This window comes from Carcharhinus amblyrhynchos, chromosome 4 (assembly GCF_965287045.1).
Source record: "Carcharhinus amblyrhynchos chromosome 4, sCarAmb.v2.hapA, whole genome shotgun sequence".
Classification (NCBI taxonomy): domain Eukaryota; kingdom Metazoa; phylum Chordata; class Chondrichthyes; order Carcharhiniformes; family Carcharhinidae; genus Carcharhinus; species Carcharhinus amblyrhynchos.
This window is the reverse complement of record NC_137327.1, coordinates 112214414-112235162: the sequence shown is the minus strand read 5'-3', so window position 1 is coordinate 112235162 and position 20749 is coordinate 112214414. Positions and strand designations below refer to the sequence as shown.

The 20749-nt window shown below is 41.9% G+C and overlaps 1 protein-coding gene across 2 annotated transcripts in view; it reads right to left on the bottom strand.

The window, feature by feature from the left end:
* Positions 1-20749, bottom strand: part of tnmd (tenomodulin) — a 152232-nt gene that overhangs the window by 57487 nt on the left and 73996 nt on the right. Inside the window, exons 3-4 of one of the 2 annotated variants that reach the window (XM_080188248.1) lie at positions 18446-18586; positions 12601-12714 (exon numbers count right to left, since the gene is read on the bottom strand). In XM_080188248.1, the coding sequence (XP_080044374.1) occupies positions 12601-12714; positions 18446-18586 (255 nt within the window). The remainder of the gene's footprint in view (positions 1-12600; positions 12715-18445; positions 18587-20749) is intronic. The other variant, XM_080188249.1, reaches the window with a different exon arrangement.

Genomic DNA, 20749 nt, shown 5'->3' with positions numbered 1-20749 from the left:
AATCTGATGCGAAATCCTGCCATTCTGGTCAGCTAGAGCCCCCCTGCCACCGCCACAATTAGTAATAGAGAATCCTGTCCGGTGAGAGAGACGCCAAGGTCTGTCTTATAAAGGCAACAAAAGACCATTTACAAGAATAGCCTTCAGTGGAACTTTGTCACTTGTCCATAATGGTAATTAAAATCCTAAAATAAATATATAAGGAAAAGGTTAGTAAAATAGGAAAGAAGCATAGAATTAGTCCAAAGATATGCAGGTTAGGTGGACTGGCCATGGTAAATTGCCCCTTAGTGTCCCAGGAAGGGTAGGTTAGAGGGATTAATGGGGTAAATATGTGGGAATACGGGGATTGGGTCGAGGTGGAATTGTTGTCGGTGCAGACTCGAGGGGCCATAACATAGCCTTAAATTTAAAAACAAAACTGAAGGCTGACCAATATGGCAGGAATGGGGATGGTTGTTGGGGTGGTAGTGGCAAATGGGGAACTGAAGGAATACTCATATTTTCTGACTTGGAAATGTATCTCCAGATTAACTTACACAGCCAAAAATTTTTTTTTGAGTCTCTGGGAAGAATAAATCCTTCTGCACTGTAGGGGTTCTATGATTCTAGTCTGATCCTGTGCTGCTCTGTGGCAGGAAATGAGTCAAACCCATGGTTATAGAATTGTAGAGGAACCAGCAAGATATACTGAAAACTGGATAGCTCTTGAGAGAAGACAGAGCTGTTTAATGAGGCGAGGTCACGCCTCAATAAACAGGATTGAGAAATTTATGTCTGGGAACCAAGAAGGAGAAAAGTTATAAAAGGGAAAAGGGTAAATGAATATTTATGATTAACAAGCTTTATTTTCCGAAGAAATAAAGATATTTTTAAAATAATGAATTGTGATTTGTAACAGGATGAATGAAAGGGAGTACTAAAGTAAGGGTGAATGGACAGAGAGCAACTGAAGAGCTGGGTGTAATACGAGAAATTGGATCTAATTAATCTTAATGAATTTGGAAGATATAAATTAAAATCAGTCAGGTTCAGAATGTTCAAAATGTTGATAAAATGAATGGGCAGAATTCAACTAAAAGATAAATGATTGCTTTTGAGAGAAATTGTTGTTAAATGGCAGATTAATGATAGCTTTTGAGCACTACGGCTTTTGCGAGGAAGTGATGTTAAATGATAACTAACTGATTGCTTCTGAGCAGAACTGATATTAAATGGGTGCAAATGTTGGACATAAGTGGTGACAAACCTTTGAGGTAGGGAAAAAACTGGGTTGTGGCAATCTAGAACTTTCTTCCTGAAAAGCTTACACAATTGAACAATTCAAAATTGAAATGGATCTTTGCTGGATAAGGGTTTTAGGGGGTTATGCAATTAAGATGGGTAGATTGAGTTAAGATACACGTCCATCATGATGTAACAGAATGGCAGAACAGGAAGCAGAGGAGAACAATGAGTGGCGGCAGTGCAAGTTGGATAGCTACAAGCAGCAGAATAAAATCCCAGAGACATTCTTGGTCTCTTCTCTCTAGGAGATTTGAAAATGACCTTGATATTAACAATGTCTACATTCACAGATGATGCCAACATGTGTGGAGAAATCTGACTGGATTCCATAAGGGATGGCCAATCTGCTCTGTCACTGTACTAACTAGAGGAAGGTAAATTCTGCCCTTATTTGTCTGAGTGAGACACAACATTCAAATAAATTTGTGGGAATTTGGCTACCAGAAGGGGGAATTTATAAAATTATCATTGACGATGAGAAGTGTAATGTTGGTAAGTAAATCCAAAAGACGGTTCAAAAGTGACAGTTAGCAATGTAACATCACTTTGTAGTGTACCAGTTGCAACTGCAACTTAAATACTGGAATGCATGAGTTTGATTCTCAGATACACAGGGTAATGGTAGCTATTCTTATTGGAACATGACTGTATTTCACATGCAATTTTGGCCATTCCATTTTGGAAAATTGATGAATTTAACTCTCCTCATTAGTTATAAGTCAGGTGCAGAAGGGAGTGAAGTCCCCAAGGAGTCCTCCTCAGGAGACCCAGGCAAGTTAATTCCCAGGCCTGATTTACATTTTTTTGAACTAACACCCATGCAAAGTTGAGAGGGTTGATGTTTGAGTTAGCAGAAAGAAACTAGAATTGAGCGGGTACTGTGCAGCATAGCTGGGGTCCCAAGGGATTCAACCCAGGGAAGGTAAGTGGGGGAATGATGAGGGAAGCCTGGGTTAACTGCTTTCGGGGAAGTGTGAAGTGTAGGAACTTGGGAGTTTTGCTTGTTAGTCTTATAAGAACACATCTGCTCTTCATGGGATACAAGGACCTTCATCAATGTGCCTTTTAAAAAAAGAACTCACGCTGATCGCCTGATCCTGGCAATTAAAATCATACTGTGGCACTGATGATGTTATCAAGAAGCGACCTTTGCACTTATAGTTAGGCCTATCTGAGATGACTGTTCTGCTGCCAGAACCCTGGTGGTTTAAATGATGAGTAGTTAGAATGCACCAGGAAGAAAACACAACCCCTCCCCTCAATGAAATTAGTTGTTCACACTGGGTTAAAATGGGAACAACAGACATTAGAAAGGATACAGTAAGGGACATCAAAGGCTATGCTTGTTTTGAGTTCACTAAACTATGAAGATGGGCAAAGGAAACAAAATCTACTCCCACTGGAAAAATGATTAAGAGCCTTTCCTCTTGTGGGAAAGTCGATGCCTCAGGGCCATTAATTTAAAATTGTCAATAAAGGAGTGCGCAGAGAAGACAGGAGGAAATCTTTAATGCAGAGACTAGTTAGAGCACAGAATGCTTTCACCATGGGGAATATTTGAGGCAGGAAACACTGCATCTTTTAAAGGAAAAGGAGATAAATATTTGAAGTAGAAAATGATATGGGGCCATGGGGAAAGAATAATGTTGCACAAGATTGTTGCACAATCCCCTAACGTAACAGCTTCATGAAATTCTGACTAATGGATCTACAGTTTCTTCACCTCTTTCTTTTAAGTTGGAATTCTATTCATTATTAGCACTTGGGTCACCAACAAAATGTTTGGAAACATTTATAGTGAACAATCTGAATGGTTTCATTTGTTTAGCTTCAAGTCTGTTATGAAGGCCATGGAGGGTAGGGAGGGTGGTGGTCATCAATAGATCTCCCCGTGGGCTTTGTGGAGCACTGGCTTGTTTATTGAATAAGCAGAGGTTCAGCAAATGAAAAGTGGTTAGTGTGGGGATTTTAAGCTCTGCTCAACCTGAACCGGAGTCGTAGGTCCCAAGGTGTCGATGGTTTAGGTGTACTCCACAGGCGAGGCCCTCCTCTTTGGTGCAAAATAAAGGCTGTTTGGTGATGAGGTGCTGGCATTTGGCTGAATTCCTACATTGCCCTTACCAGTTATTTTATTATTTGATTTATTATTGTTACATGTATTAGCATACAGTGAAAAGTATGGTTTCTTGCGCGCTATACAGACAAAGCATACTGGTCACGGAGAAGGAAAGGAGAGAATGCAAAATGTAGTGTTACAGTCATAGGTAGGACGTAGAGAAAGATCAACTTAATGCAAAGTAGGTCCATTCAAAAGTCTGACGGCAGCAGGGAAGAACCTGTTCTTGAGTAAATGACCTCAGACTTTTGTATCTTTTTCCCGATGGAAGAAGCTGGAAGAGAATATGTACAGGGTGTGTGGGATCCTTAGTTATGCTGGTTGCTTTGCTGAGGCAGCGAGAATTATAAACTGAGTCAATTTTAATAGTTGTTTGAGTGTGAGTTCTTGATCAATAGTTTTCAAACGTGTTTGCTATGTGTTCATAGGTACCTTCCACATCTATTCAGTTGTAACTTGCTGCTGTTTTCAGAGACAAATGTACCCTTTGCCTGCTGGACACTTTTGAGAATTGAAGCTTTTAAGTGTGACACCATTAGAGGGAAATTTTAATCTTTTTGGACAGGGATGCCTTGGGATCGGGGGGAATGCTAATTTTACATCTTGTGGTGTCAATAGAGTGTAAAATTGGGCAGAATGTAAAATTAACATTGCCTCCAATGCTGGTAAGGCGGCTGGTTTAAAGCTGTCCTGTCATTAGAATGGAGTGAGCAAAAGGAAAATTTCCAATAATACAATCTAGAACTGAAATTCACTTACAGTTTTTCAGAGATGTAAAAGATACAGGTGGCACAGTAGCACAGTGGTTAGCATTGCTGCTTCACAGCTCCGGGGGCCTAGGTTCGATTCCCGGCTCGGGCCACTGTCTGTGTGGAGTTTGCACATTCTCCTCGTGTCTGTGTGGGTTTCCTCCGGGTGCTCCGGTTTCCTCCCACAGTCCAAAGATGCGCGGGTTAGGTTGATTGGCCATGCTAAATTGACCGTAGATGCATAGGTTAGGGCTGGATGGCCTACTCCTGCTCCTATTTCTTATGTTCTTATTAGTGGGTAAAATATGTACGAATTGGGGGTAGGACCTGGGTGGGATTGTGGTCGGTGCAGACTTGATGGGCCAAAGGGCCTCTTTCTGTACTGTAGGGTTTCTATGATCTATATAATGATAGCAAAAACAAATTACTGTGGATGCTGGAGATCTGGAATAAAAACAGGAAAAGTTGGAAAAACTCAACAGTCCAGCATCTGTGAAGAGAGAAACAGAGTTAACAATCTGACTCTACATGACTCTTTTTCAGAGCTGAAGAGAGGTAGGAATCCACTTCCTTTCAGCTTCAAAGAATACATAAATGTTTTTTATCTGGTGTGCTCTGACTGAGTGGACCCAATTAGAGACCAAAAGGTAAATTGTGTGTGGAGCCAGAAGACATGGGCTTGGTTCTCGATGAATATTTTGGCACAGAATTTTCCTCCCTGCTCAGGTGCACAGAAACAGAGTCCCTGGCTCTGCAACACTTTAAAAATGGGAACACTTTAGCTTTTGGGAACACGAGAGGGTGGTCTGCTTTGGAAGCTGGGCCCACCTCAGGAGGTTGCTGGAGGTTGAAATGGGCTGGATTCAAGACTTGGCTCTGTGCTCTGGTACTTTATGTTGTTTTCTAAAAGATTAAAACAAAAAAGCAACCTTCCAGGCCTCACTCCCCTCTATACCAATCTATGCCATTCATGTTTCTTTCCACTCTCCATGGTCCCTCATACTCTGAAAGACAATCTTTACCCTTTCTACCCACCCACTAAGGCTCCTCATCCTCTCAATTCTCCCTACATTCCCATGACAATTTAATGCCAACTCATGCTAAGCCCATGCCTCCATCAAACCCCCTTCGTCCTTACACTTTCTAGGCCAACACACTCAGTATGTTTTGACAATTCTTTAACAGATTGACAGTTCCTTGGCAGCTTGACAGTCCTTTGACAGTTACTTGACACTTTGACTTTATGTGTTTTTATGGGCAATCATGTCTGCTTTTAACAAATCCAAATGGTACTCTATCTCTTGCAGTGGTATCCCAGGACAATATCGAGGTACCGTACCTTTCCGAAGGGCTATCCTGGTTATCCAAACAAATTTGCCAAGTTCAGACTTTTTACCAGGTCTAAACTGCACACTCCAGGTTTCACGCTCCTAGCCTACCAAATTATTATTTCAGTGGAGGCAGGTATTGAATAAATGGATGGCTGCATCTGGGAACCATGCATACATGAAACCTGGCCCAACTCTAGTCCATTTCTGTGAAACTAGGAATTGCTGTGCTCAGAGTGGGACTCGGGATTCCTGATTATTCTGAGATTTTGTCCGTGACAAGAATCCGAGAAGCCTACAGGAACAGAGAGAGCTTGAAGAACATATCCACAGATCTCAGAAGGGAACAGGACAAGTAGATCAAGTGGCCAAAGATGACTTATGAGATACTTTGGAGCCGAGACATAGAACATAAGATCTGGGAGATTATGCTGGGACTGCATAAAACAGTAGTTAGACTGCAGCTAGAGTCATGTGTAAAGCTCTGGACTCCGCCTTATAGGAAGGATGTGACCACGCCAAGAGGCTATAGAGGAGCTTTACATGGATGTTGTCAAGAATGGAGAATTTTAGCTTTGAAGAATGATTGGGTAAGTTGGGATTGTTTTCACTGGAGGCTAAGGAGAGACTTTATTGAGGTGTTCAATATTATGAAGAGCCTAGGCTGAGTGGACAGGATGGACTTGCTTCTGTTAGTGTTCAAACACTCACAGTGACATAGCTGCATAGTAATTGGTAGAAGGATTAGAGAGGTGTTGAGGATTTGTTTAACAAAAGGATTATGGGTATCTAGAACTCACTGCTTGAAAGAGTCACATTGCGTTTTAAAAATCCTTGGATGTGGCGCTGTAACCTCCTGGGCTATTGACCAAGAGGTAGAAGTAGGATTAGACTAGTTCGCTCTTTTTCAGCTGGTTCAGACATGCTAAGTCAAATGCCATCCTCCGTTTGAGATTTTTTGTTTTTACTTAACTGCTTATCATGTACCACAGAACACTTGATCTAACTTTATAAATGTCTTAATCAGTCAGGATTATTTGGCAGAATTTAACTTTTGGTGCAGGCACAAAGGCCAAAAGGGATTTATTGGCTTACTTGTGGGTATTTGAACGTTCTGTGCTTTTTTAAAACAATATCCTTAGAATGGTGTCAGAGATTTAAATTAGATAGTTCTTCCAGCAGGGTCAATGTTTTTTTCATTTCCTTGTTAGATGGGTTAATCAGTTTTTTTTAAAGTTTGAAGTTAAAGTTTATCAGTGTCACAAGTAGGCTTACATTAACACTGCAATGAAGTTACTGTGAAAATCCCTTAGTCATCACATTCTGGTGCCTTTTTGGGTACACTGACAGAGAGTTTAGCATAGCCAATGTACCTAAGCAGCACATCTTTTGGATTGTGGGAGGAAACTGGAGCACACAGAAGAAACCCACGCAGACATAGGAAGAACGTGCAGACTCCGCAACGACAGTGAGCCAAGCTGGGAATCGTACCCGGGTCCCTGGCACTGTGAGGGAGCAGCTTAACCACTGTGCCACAGTGCTACACCAAGGAAGCTTGATACTTAATATGATGGTCAAGACGCCACAATTATAGAACCATAGAATCTTTACAATGCAGAAGGAGGCAATTTGGCTCATTGAGTCTGTGCTGTCTCTCCAGAAGGGCATCTTACTCAGGCCCAACCCTGTAATCCCATGCATTTACCATGGATAATCCACCCAGCCTGGAGATACCATGGGGCAATTTAGCATGGCCAATCCACCCAACTTGCACATCTTTAGTATGTGGGAGGAAACTGGAGCTCCCAGAGAAAATCCACATAGATACGGGGAGAATGTTAAAACAGCACACAGACTGTCACCCAGGGCCAGAATCCAATGTGCTGGTTACATGCATTGGCCATTCTAAATTCTCCCTCAGTGTACCCGAACAGGTGCTGGATTGTGGTGACTCGGGGACTTTCACAGTAACTTGACTGTGATGTTAATGTAAGCCTACTTGCGACACTAATAAACAAACCTAAAACTTATTTGTGGTTGTGCTGCTTGAAACCAAATGAGGCAGTAGTGTAATTCAGGATTGTGACTGTATGAACCCCATGTGATTGGCACTGGAAGTAGGATTAGACTGATTAGAGAAGTGCCTATCACGTGTCCTCTATTGCAGGCAGACTGAAACGTTTGGTGAAATTTGACTGGATGCAAAGTATTGTTTCATGCCAAGTAATCATCTAAGCAAATTCCCCTTACTTAAAAAATCTTACTGCTACCTAGGTAGATAAAAAAAATTAACATTTTCCTATCCTTTTTGGATTATTTTCAATTGCATTTCTTTCCAGGCAACTTCCAACCATGAGCGAGCACTGACCTCCCACATCTTTGTTTCCCAGGTTCAGGTTACACGAGGGTATTGCATATTCTCCTGTGAAAAACATGACTGCTCATGTAGCACTTCATGCATTTCCAGCAAGGCAGATGGTTGTGACACTGAATTCCTCTCCATTAGTGATCCACAAGTAGACACATCAATAAAACCGGCTTCATCTCCTTCTCTCTTGGGGTGTAGGTTTAAGTAAAACATCTGCTGCTGTTCTCAAAATGAATAGCTGCCGCCTTGGCTAATGAACCTGGAATGGGACAATTGACCCATGTTCTAACAGTTTACAGCAGACTCCAAACTGTGACCTTTTACAACCTGAACTGTCTGGTTCCTGTGTATGTATTCCATACATGGAGACTTTTTAAACCATTCTTTTTAAACCTTCATTAATTCATTTTGTTTAAAATTTAATTGCAGCTGACTTTTTTTTAAAAAAGCCCTTTCCATCAAAGGAAAAAAATTTTTTAAGAATCTCAAAATGTAACATGTGCTTACCAGCGTAATCTAGTGGTCCCTGCATTAGTTCCTTAATTCATCTCCAAATTCATGCAGCAAGGCATGAAGAATTCTTAAGTGGGCAGAAATCTCAAAACGTTCATGTTTTCCCTTCTCCAAAATTTTAATGATATCGTTAGAAGGAAAATGTGGTGATTAGCAAAAAAGCACTAATGAACTATTCATCTCGGCTGAATAGTCTCTGAGGATTCACATCTACGTAGGAATTAAATAATGATTGTTCATCCAAATTCCAAAGAAGAAAATTTTGTTTTTTTTTTAAAGACTGCAGGTGGTAAACTCTTGGCACATTCCACAGCTGCATCGAGAAATTCAGAAACAAACATTCTTCTACAAATCATAGCAATCCTCAATGAATTTAAGAATGGAAAGATTTTGAAGTGTCATCACAGCAGTTACGGGAATAAATGATGGAATCCTGCCTGAGGGCAGGGTGTGGGGAGTCTGATCAAATACAATAAATTGGGAAGGTGCAAGGAGAGAGACAGGTGGCACCATGACTTTTATTAATTAGTGCATTGAAGCTCTAAGTTGTGCAATGTTAAAATCTGCACGTCTGCAGATTTTTGCCAGTGAGTGAGCATCTGCAGGGAATACTGTGCAGGATTGAATCCTTCCACTGAAGTATGTGAGCACTTGTATGTTATTTGGTGGGAGGTAAGTGTGTAATTGCTTAACAGATCAGAAGTATGAGTATGAAAAAGAAAGAGGCAAGGTCCTCGGAAAGCTTTGATCTGGAAGATGCGGCATTGGACACAGGTGGGCACAATAAGAAGTCTCACAACTCCGGGTTAAAATCCAACAGGTTTATTTGGTAGCACAAGCTTTCGGAATGCTGCTCCTTCATCAGGGAATTCCAAATAAACCTGTTGGACTTTAACTTGTTGTTGTCAGACTTCTTACTCGGAAAGCTGGCTATATTTAAAGTAGATAATTATCCGTTTTGGATGGAACATATCTCAGAGGGAAGGGTAGAAATTTTGGAAACTGGCATAATCTTCCAGTTTCAAACAATGGCTATGATCCTCCAGAATTGGGACTATGTCAAGTTGAACCACAGACTGTCAGTCAGGCTCAGACTCTGCCAATATTTGGGTCAGGATCAATGGGGTACTTGAGGTGCATTCAACCATGAAGGAAAATAAAAACAAACACAGACGGCTGGACAATGATTGAAATCCATTGAGCTGGCAGTCGAATCTCTTACCAGGCACTGCACATTGAATTTGTTACAGATCAAAGACTTCAAGTGCAATGGAGAAAGTTTCAACAATTTCGGCTAGCTGGGAAGCCTCAGAAACTTCAAATCAAAGCTGTGCGCATACACTGGGGTTGAGTGCACAGCTGGACAGATTGGAACCGCCCCACCTAGCCCCCAATTCCCCCTACCCCACACTGCAGATGAAATTGACATCTCCTGTCAGATGATTTCAAATGGGTCTGCAGCTTCTGACAGACAGAAATCATTTAAATTAGAATGATTTAAAAGCCTGCCAGGCGACCAGGGGGAATGGAGATTAAAGTGACCCAGCCACTTGGGGATTTGCACACATAACAGGCAGGAATGCAGATGTTGATCACAGGCCTGCTTGAAATCCATGATGCAAGAGTGGTCTTCAGGTCTGCCAGGGATAGAAGGGACAGTGTCGTCACAACACTTCCAGGCCAATGGAGATTGGTGGTCAACACGTTGCTTCCAGCCTGAGTCCACCCAACTCCCAGGATCTTGAGGGACCTGTCCCCTGCAGCCTTGCAGCAGCAGAAAGGCTAATTGCTACTGGACCTAACATCTTAAGCCCCCTCAGGGCCCAGGCCACAGTGTCAGTGCCAGGAATCAGTGTTAAATGGGCACTGCCAAGGCACGAGGTCTGAAGGGAGGCTGAGTGGGTGGAGGGGGTTGAGAGAAGAGGGGGCCTGAGTGGAGGGCGCATTGAATAAATCCCGTGTCTGTGCAGTGTGTGGGGGGAAGATGCCTCTCATTGCTGATAGGTTACTGGTGCTTTCTTGACCCTCTGGATCCATCCAACACGCTGGGGAGGCAGGTGAACAGCGGGAGATATTTGAATCAGGCTTCAATCCTGCTAATTATAATTTAGAGTAGTTAATTTCAATACTTATTGTGGGAACCCGATTGGGACCAGCCGGGCGAGCCAGGAGCATCACAATGATTTGGCAATTGGCACTGATGCCCGATTCTCAAGCGATTGTGATTTGTAATTGGAGCTAGCCAGGAGAATACCCCCTCCCCTCACCCAGTGCCCCCATCAGGCTCCATCCATCCCACCCAATATTTCCTTACTGAAAAACGAAAGGACAAGGATAAACCTGGCAATTACACACCAGTGTTAGGGAAACTTTTAGAAGCAGTATTCTGAGAGATGATTAATGGCCATTTGGATAAATGTACAACTCACAAGATTTTTATGAATCTTTCTTGCACCTTCTCCAGTGCCTCTATTTCCTTTTTCTAAATGGAGATCACAAATAGAACATAGAACAATTCAGCACAGGAACAGAACCTTCAGCCCATGATGTTTTGTTACAGTAAAGTTTATTAATTAATTATTAAGTTGCCCTCCATACACACTGCAACAAAGCCACTGTGAAAATCCCCTACTAAAGGTGAGGCGTGCAGATTTGTCGAGGGCAAAGTAGTGTTTGATGAACTTGATTGCATTTTCAGATGATGTAACAGACAGGATGGTTGAGGGCAGTGCAGTTGAAGTGCATACAGACTTTCAAAATCTGTTTGATAAAGCAATTCACGTTAGGGGAGATTAGCCAGCGATGTCTAAATTCATGAAAGTGTAGTTAAAGTAAAAAATGAACTGTTTCCAACTGCTGAAGGGAAGATAATCAAGGGGCTGATGGTGGGGTTTGGGGGGTGGGGGGAGGTGCGGGCAGAGATAAAGTGCTGGCAAAAAGTACCAGAGGCAACTTGATGAAAATCTTTTTTGGCAATGGGTGGTTAGGATTTGAAATAAGTTGTCTAATGGTGTGATGGATACACAGTCAGAAGCAACTTTCAAAAGGGAATTGGATAAATATCTGAAGGAGCAATTATTGCTGGAATATGAGGAAAGATTTCAGTAAAGCACTTCAAAAGAGATGATTTCAGAGATAGATAGGTTCTTAATTGGTAAGGGGATCAAAAGTAATGGGGAAAAGACGTGAGAATGCGGTTTAGAAACTTATCAGACATGATTGAATGGTTCAAGATTAATTCAGGGTGCACAATAAATGTTGGCCTAGCCAGTGATGACCACATTGTCTGAAAGAACACATTTTTTGAAAAAAAAACTTTTTTTCAGGGCCAAGCTTAATGGACTTTTCTCCTGCTTTGTATTAAATGATGGACATTATAAGTGCACATCATAAATTTCTCTACTTCTATATGCTGGACTTAGTGACATTTAACATCTCTTGTGTGTGTGAAATGTGTGGGTCTTAAAAAAAGACACTTATTAAAACAGATTCTGTGAGAGATGTCAGTACAGCAATTTTCAATTGCAAATATCCAGATTGGCATGAAGTTAAGCACAGCACGAGTGGGTCGCAGAGTGTAATAAAACTCATTTCACTCCGACCAAAAAATGTGTCTTCACCTTAGTTTCAAACATAGCTGCCCAGTTCCTCCAATAAACGATACCCCTTCCCATATTATTTTCTCATATTTCAAAAGCTGCAAGGGTTTCCTCTCCAATGTGCAAGTGTTACGAGAGAAGTATTTATCTATCCTAAATGGGCAGTGGTGAAAAATCACAAACTAACCAGAAATGCATGCACATGACCACTATTAGCCTTGTAAGAACTGCTGGGAAAAGATTAAGGTGGTTGTCTTGGTAACAATTTGTTTTCATTGGGCTACATCTGTGTAGGATCCTGTGATGTTCACATGAAACAGCCTTTGCAGAATTGATGATCAACTCAGGATTCCTGAACATCTTTTGCTACTGAATCGAATGCCTGCCATATTTAGAAGCGCTGCATGACTCCCCTTCAATTTCTGAAAGAGTTTGTCATCTTTCAGCATATTTTGTTGTCAAAATCCAACAGCAAAATAAAATATTCCAGCCATTTTGAAATGATCTTGAAGTAGGCTGGTAGAAATTGTTGATTAAAGCTTTTATTTTCTCCCACTTGCAGCCTGTAAATCCGAAAGGGTTAAGCATCTATTCAAACTCAAAGGAAAGACTTTAGAAATTGCAAGCTCTTCATACTTACCAGACTAATCAATTCTTCATCATTCTTGATGGGTGCAGTATCAGGAAGAGTAATTTTATTTTGGCTTTTGATGTAACATTTTTCTCCTCCAGCGAACCGTATCCCTGTTAGTCCCTAAAAAAAAATGTAATTTGTTCCTCATACTGTACAGACGTGATGTGTTCGCAAAGCAAAATAAAAAAAATTAAAGTAACAGTGGCAATAGTTTTTTTTCTAGTCAAACATAAAGGTGCACCAATGACTGAAGCTGTCGAAGACACAGACCTCCTTCCTCCTCAGTCTGATGTTATGCTTGATGAATTTGACACAATACTTGGCATAATTCAATGCACTAAAAGAGGAATATGATAACAGTAAAGAAACACGTGGTGGCGCGCAGCGTACTCACTTCATGCTGTTCCGCCAAATGTTTTCAGTGGAATGTTTTTGGGTTGATTTGAAAAAGGTAATGTGCGTTTTCTTTTAATCTGCACATTTTTAATGCATGAGCTGTCAATAGTACTACAGCATGCAGCATTCCTGGGTGTTAGTCGACAGCTGAAAATTCCAAAGCGGCGAGGAAAAAGTGGCGGCCGTGGTGAGAATGTCTTCATGCTTTTGAAGGCAGATTAGGAGATCTAAATCTGCCCCACCCTCCCCCTCCTGAAAGCCAACCCATTCATTGCAAAGTCTGTGAAATTGACTGTGGAGGGCAGGATGGAAGGTAGCTCAAGTGGAACTGTTTCCAGCTGGCTTAGGTGAAGAAGATCAGCAAGTGCTGATGGGCACAGCCATTGAAGTGGGAGCATAGTTCTGGTTGGGAAGGATAGTTGCCTGAAGAAAGTAGTAGAAAATAATCATGATTTTTTTGTTCCTAACTGTGCTAAATGTGGTTCTCTTCATTCAGCAGATCTAGCAGCAGGTCAGGAAGAAGATGCATTGATTAAGGAGAAGCCAAAGAGAAGGCACTATTAAGTAAGAGCACAGGCCATACATTCGACTAAATGAATAAAGGAAATAAGAGCCATTTGGCCCCTCGAGGCTGCTCCACCATTCAAGGTCGGCACGGTGGCACAGTGGTTAGCACTACTGCCTCAAAGTGCCAAGGACTCGGATTCAATTCCAACCTTGTGTGACTGTTTGTGTTGCATTTGCACATCCTCCTTGTGTCTGCGTGGATTTCCTCCAGGTGCTCCAGTTTCTTCCACAGTCCAAAGATGTTCAAGTAAGGTTGATTGGCCATATAAATTGCCCCTCTGTGCCAGAGGCATTAGCAGGGTAAATATATGGGTTAGGAGATAGGCCTGGGTGGGATTGTTGTTGGGGCAGGCTTGATGGGCTGAACATACTCCTTCTACACAGTAAGGATTCTCTGATTCAATGATCTGTTTGTGTTGAGTTTTACATTCCCTATGTACTTCCAATAACCTTTTATTCTGTTGCTGAATAAGAATCTATCTACCTCCACCTTAAAAATATTCTGTGACGCCACTTTCACCACCTTTTGAGGCAAGGAGTTTCAAAGCCTCACAGCATCCTGAGAGAAAATACTTTTCGTTATCTCAGTCTTATAAGGGCGTCCCCTAATTTAAAAATTGTGTCTATAGTTCTGGACTCAACCCCCAGAGGAAACATTCCAGGAAAGAATATTGTCAAAATATATATTTGTACAAGATATATATTGAAGCTTTTTACTCATCAGGACAATCACAAGAATACCAATCACAGGGAAACAACAACTTTTTATTGTACGACAAGATGTTGCTGAGCGGTTGACATCTGCACTGATTTGTGGAGGCATTGCTGTGGAGAGTGCAACAGTTGCTAGTGACTGACAGTAAACTGCCAAGCATTGTTTAAAATTTAAGACTCTGGTCACAGCATTGCCCTAGGAATGAACCAGTGAATGCCTACCACTTATTTTGTTCAGCTGAAACACGTGTAATATATGTATATATGTTTTCTGTCTGTACTGAACATGCCCCCAGCATCCCTTTTGTTGTTTACTCTCTCCTGGCTTCTACCCTATTACAGTCCTGCCCATTTATTCTTGCCTCCTGTCGTGTTCAATTGTTCAGTTGTTCGATTATGGGAGCGTGGTAACTGATGTATGCTCACTGTTTGATTGTTTAAGCCTGCGTGTAGGCTCAGAGATAAGTAGACAGACACAGAAGCTGCTAGAAGCTAGAACTGGACTAAGCATGAGTGCAGGCACTTTGTGATTGCAGAGATATTTTAAAACTCTTGTAACTAAACCTGTTGTTCACTTAGAAGCTAGTGTCATCTCTAAGATATTTGTAAAGCCATAGTCCCAGATGACCATAGGCTGCTCGACTTTGAGGGTGGGGGGGGTGGGGGGGGAGGGGGAAGGGGTAGGGTGAAAGGGTGAAGATCTGACTGGTGCTGATTTAACCTGAGGATCACCATGTCTCAGGTGAGGGGGCAAGGTTCAGATGGCGGGTTTTCACAAATAATCTCAGCCAGTATGGGAACTGAACCTGTGCTATCAGCTTTGCTTGCCATCACAAACCAGCCATCCAGCCAACTGAGCTGACTGATCCCCTATGATGTACAAAAATACAACACCTCCCCATTCCCATTTTTTTTGCATATTTAGAAGCTCTGACTTTTCTAAGCACTTTCAGTTTTGACGAAGGCCGACAAAAAGAAACGTGTTTCTCTCTCCACAGATTATGCCTGAGCGACTGAGTATTCCAAGCACTTTCTATTATTGAAGAAACCGTTACTAAGAATGGTTACAGAGGCAATTTCATGGTTGTATCTCTCTGTCTCCCATCAGGGAAGCTTTTCTTGAAGCCATTGTGGGATGAAGATGGGGCAGGAACATTTCAACTCCAATCCTCCAGTTATTACAGCTCTCTGCATGAAATTACAGAACTGTATTTCAATCTGTCATTCTTTTGTGATGTAGACATTAAAAATTTGGTGAGTTATTGAAGTCAGTGAATATTAAAATGGAGGATAATTAAATTGGACTGTTAATTTATCACCCATTTGACACTGCCATACAATGTCAGGACTCACTCCAGGCAGTCCACAGTAAGAAAAAGACAAAGAGGAACACCATGATTATAGTTACACCTAAAGAAACATAATCATTTCCAATAGAGTTGACTGAAAGAACTGGGTGAGTCTTATACATTGGTGTTTCTTAGTTTGGGCTGAAACGTATATGGCAGTCTAAATAAATGGTGATATAGTTGCCTCCTTAGTGGAGAAGCAAACTCTAAAACAGTTTATCCATAACTTGCTCGGATGTAGTTATCTATACTGCCATTATTAGTGCATAAAGGTGACCATCTCATGATAATTATTGCCCTCCGTGGTGAGCTTCCATCCTTTTAGGATTGTCAGGTAGCTGATCCTAATGTGGTGTGGTTGTTGCCTAGAGTGTGCCCAGCTGTAGCTTATAAACTAGAATTATAGAATCCTACAGTGCAGAAGGAGGCCATTCAGCCCACTGAGTATGCACTGATTCTCCGATACAGCGTTTTACCCAGGGCCCGCCACCCGCCCCACCCTAAACCCTTAACCTCATGCATTTACCCTGCTAATCTCCATGACCTATACATCTTGGACACTAAGGAGCAATTTAGCATGGCCAATCCACATAGCCTGCACATCTTTGGACTGTGGGAGGAAACCGAAGTACCTGAAGGAAACCCATGCATTCATGGAGAGAACATGCAAGCTCCACACAGACAATAACCCAAAGCTGGAATTGAACCCGGGTCCCTGGCACTGCGAGCCAGTAGTGCTAACTGCTGTGCTACTATGCTGTCCTACCCACTTTTCTGTGCTGAAGACCCCTTTGGCCTCATTCTCCACTGGCACATCCGCAACAATGGCTCAGAGCTCTAGGTTCCTGTACTAATGGGTCACTCTTCTCTCTTACTTAAAACTCTCTCTGTTTGTAAAGTCATAATGCCATGTACGAACTGAGAGGATGTGGCTCAAACTATTTCTGAGAAAGTGCTGGAAAATCTCAGCAAGTACGGCAACATCTCTAAGGAGAGAAAAGAGCTGACGTTTGAAGTCCAGATGACCCTTTGTCAAATCTAAAAGGCATAGAAAGTGGGAAATATTTATACTGTAAGGTGAGGGAATGAAAGATGAGTCGTAGCCACAGAAACCAGGGGAAAAAACTGTTAATGGCTGTCCGCAGAGAGAATAAACCATTCACAACCTTAACATAAGAACATAAGAAATAGGAGCAGGAGTAGGCCAACTAGCCCTTCGAGCCTGCCCCGCCATTCAATAAGATCATGGCTGATCCACATTCCCGCCCTCTCCCCATAGCCCTTAATCCCCTCGCTTATCAAAAACCCATCAACACGCGTCTTAAAAATATTTAGCGAGGTAGCCTCCACCACTTCAACGGGCAGAGAATTTCAGAGATTCACCACCCTTTGAGTGAAGAAGTTCCTCCTCAACTCCATTCTAAACCGCGCCCCCTTTATCTTGAGGCTGTGCCCCCTAGTCCTACTATCCTTTCTGAGCGGGAAGAGTCTCTCCACCTCTATCCTATCCATCCCATTCATCATCTTATACGTCTCAATGAGATCTCCCCTCATTCTTCTAAACTCTAACGAGTACAAGCCTAATTTATTCAGCCTTTCCTCATAGCTCAACCCCCTCAACTCCGGCATCAGCCTAGTAAACCTCTGCACTCCCTCCAAGGCCAAAATATCCTTGCGTAAGTACGGCGCCCAAAACTGCACACAGTACTCCAGCTGCGGCCTCACCAATGCCCTATACAGCTGCAGCAAGACCTCCCTACTTTTATATTCAATACTCCTCGCGATGAAGGCCAGCATCCCATTCGCCTTCCTGACCACCTGCTGCACCTGCAAGCTGGGTTTTTGCGACTCATGCACCTTTATTCTCTCTGTGGACAACCACGAGCACTTTTTCCCCTGGTTTCTGTGGCTATGACTCATCTTTCATTCCCTCACCTTGCAGTATAAATATCTCCCACTTTCTAAGCCTTTTAACTTTGACAAAGGGTCATCTGGACTCGAAACGTCAGCTCTTTTCTCTCGTTACAGATGCTGCCAGACCTGCTGAAATTTTCCAGCATTTTCTCTTTGGTTTCAGATTCCAGCATCTGCAACAATTTGCTTTTACCTAGTTCTGAGAGACTTGAAGAAAAGGATTCTGAGCGTTGACCTATTGCCGCTTGGTCCTGACATTCCACCACAATTACTTTCTCGTAGCTTCATTAAGGGAAGAATGGGGCTTTAGATAGGCTTTGAATTTACATTGTACCGACTCCCAATTTGAACTTTTTTTCTCCGTTTAACTTGGTGATGAATTAATAGCAATTGCCGTCTAAATGTTGATCATTATAGCTGCAACTTCACAGGACCGTGCTGACACTTACTATTTGAACTACTTGATAAAATTCAAAGGAGATGGATGTGAGGTTCCAGTGATGAATTGGTGATTACTATATAGATTAAGTGAGTCACCTGGCAGCATAACCCACGAGCAACAAAGTCATAAGAGGCTTGTCAAGGTCAGGTTGGAAATCTTTGATATTCTGTTTACACCATGATACATATTTATATATTTTCTAAAATGTCTTCGTGCTGTTTGAATTTCATGTTGTAACTCACTCGCATAGACAGTAGCAGAGTAGATGATTTGTTCTGGATGGAAACTGAGCATATTATTTGGCAGATGCCAAAGGGGAAAAAAACATTCTCACATGAAGAAATGGATTATGATTGTTTACAATGTAGCACCTATTGACTGGCTGAAGCTAACATTGAATTTCCCTATCTGTGCATTCAATACTCCCATTATTTTTGCTTGTGGGCTGAAGAAAATACCATTGACTCACAGTTTTAAAATCACGGATTTCCACAGACTCTTCGCTGCCATTTCCTGTGGTGAAGGTCTCAAGGCTGTTGATCGCATCAATCTTCATTAAACTTTCTTTTATGGTGCCGTTAATGTTTATCCGGTAGTAAAAATCATAAACCTGAAATCAAACATCATTTGTTTTACAATTGTAATACCACAATGCAGTTCTAATTACTTGGACATTTAAAAATACGTACTTCATGCAACTTAGCTCACAGCATGAAAAAGGAGCAAGATATGAACCTGTTTGTCTTGATTGACCATCTTGGTGAGAGTAGAAGTCTCACAACACACAACACCAGGTTAAAGCCAAACAAGTTAATTTGAAATTACAAGCTTTCAGAGTGCTGCTCCTTCTTCAGGTGAGTGGAGAGGTAGGTTCACAAACATGGCATATATTGATAGAGACACAATTGCAAGATAATGGTTGGAATGCGCATCTTTACTGGTAATCAAGTCTTTACAGGTACAGGCAATGCAAGTGGAGAGAGGGAGAATCACAGGTTAAAGAGGTGTGAATTGTCTCAGGCCAGGACGGTTAGTAGAATTTTGCTATCACAGGCCAAATGGTGGGGGTTACATGTAATATGATAGGAACCCAAGATCCCAGTTGAGACTGTCCTTGTACATGTGGAACTTGGCTATCATATCATAATCTAGTGTCATGAGACTTCTTACTGTGCCCACCCAAATCCAATTCCGGCATCTCCACATCTTGGCGAGATTAAATTGTGTCAACTGAGTCATGAAATATAAATGTGTTTGAAGTGTTTTAAGAAAGGAAATGAACAGAAACAGAAAACTGATCTTGTATGATTATTTGCCCTTGGCTAATTAGGCAGATCCCATAGCTCCAACATAATAACCACCACTGACTCACATCATGAGGATATCGTGGTCCCAGCACATTTTAATTGCTAGTACTTTGGGGCCAATATTCTGACTTGTGGACATGATAGGGCACTTGGGAGAGTTCTACTGTTCAGGTGGGAATGTTGTAAAGTCTGCCAGCAATCAGCTAAACCACTTAAATAGACATTAGCTGAAATGAATTCATTTCCATCTTTTCAATGATGAGAATGAGTAATGTCAATAGATGTGACATCAAACCCTGATGGCAAATGCTGAAGTTTAAAGGTGGCCATATTTTGCAGAACCACATGTGTACATACTTTGCTAAACTGTCAATCAAATTGAAAAAAAATCTGTTGCAACAAAAATAAATCTACCAGTTGCAGAAAGATGAAATGAAACATTGACATCAGTTCCTTGATTCATATCAAATGTTCCATGGCCTCACCTTATGGTGACATTACTAACTTATTACATTGAAATATTTCTGAGCATGTCACACAGGCCTTTTGGGTGTCAGTTGCTCATATTAAAGAAATTTGTTCAATTGTGACCAATTCGTTCTGATTTGATTTGATTTATTATTGTCACATATTAACATACAGTGAAAAATATTGTTTCTTGTGTGCTGTACAGACAAAACATACCGTTCATAGAGAAGGAAACGAGAGAGTGCAGAATTAGTGTTACAGTCACAGCTAGGGTGTAGAGAAAGATCAACTTAGTGCAAGGTAGGTCCATTCAAAAGTCTGACAACAGCAGGGAAGAAGCTGTTCTTGAGTCAGTTGGTGTGCGAACTCAGACTTTTGTATCTTTTTCTCGAAGGAAGAAGGTGGAAGAGAAAACGTCCAGGTGCATGGGGTCCTTAATTATGCTGGCTGCTTTGCTGAGGCAGCGGGAAATGTAGACAGAGTCAATGGATGGGAGGCTGGTTTGCGTCATGGATTGGTTACATTCATGACCTTTTATAGTTTCTTGCGGTCTTGGGCAGAGCAGGAGCTATACCAAGCTCTGATACAACCAGAAAGAATGCTTTCTATGGTGCATCAGTTAAAGTTGGTGAGAGTTGTAGCTGACATGCCAAATTTCCTTGGTCTTCTGAGAATGTCTGCTGCTTAATGTCTTCTGTGGCGAAAAACTGCAGCAGGCGACAGTGCAGAGGGACCTCGGGGTCCTTGTGCATGAGTCGCAAAAACCCAGCCTGCAGGTGCAGCAGGTGGTCAGGAAGGCTAATGGGATGCTGGCCTTCATAGCGAGGGGGATTGAATATAAAAGTAGGGAGGTCTTGCTGCGGCTGTATAGGGCATTGGTGAGGCCGCAGCTGGAGTACTGTGTGCAGTTTTGGTCGCCGCACTTACGCAAGGATATTTTGGCCTTGAAGGGAGTGCAGAGGAGGTTTACTAGGCTGATACCGGAGTTGAGGGGGTTG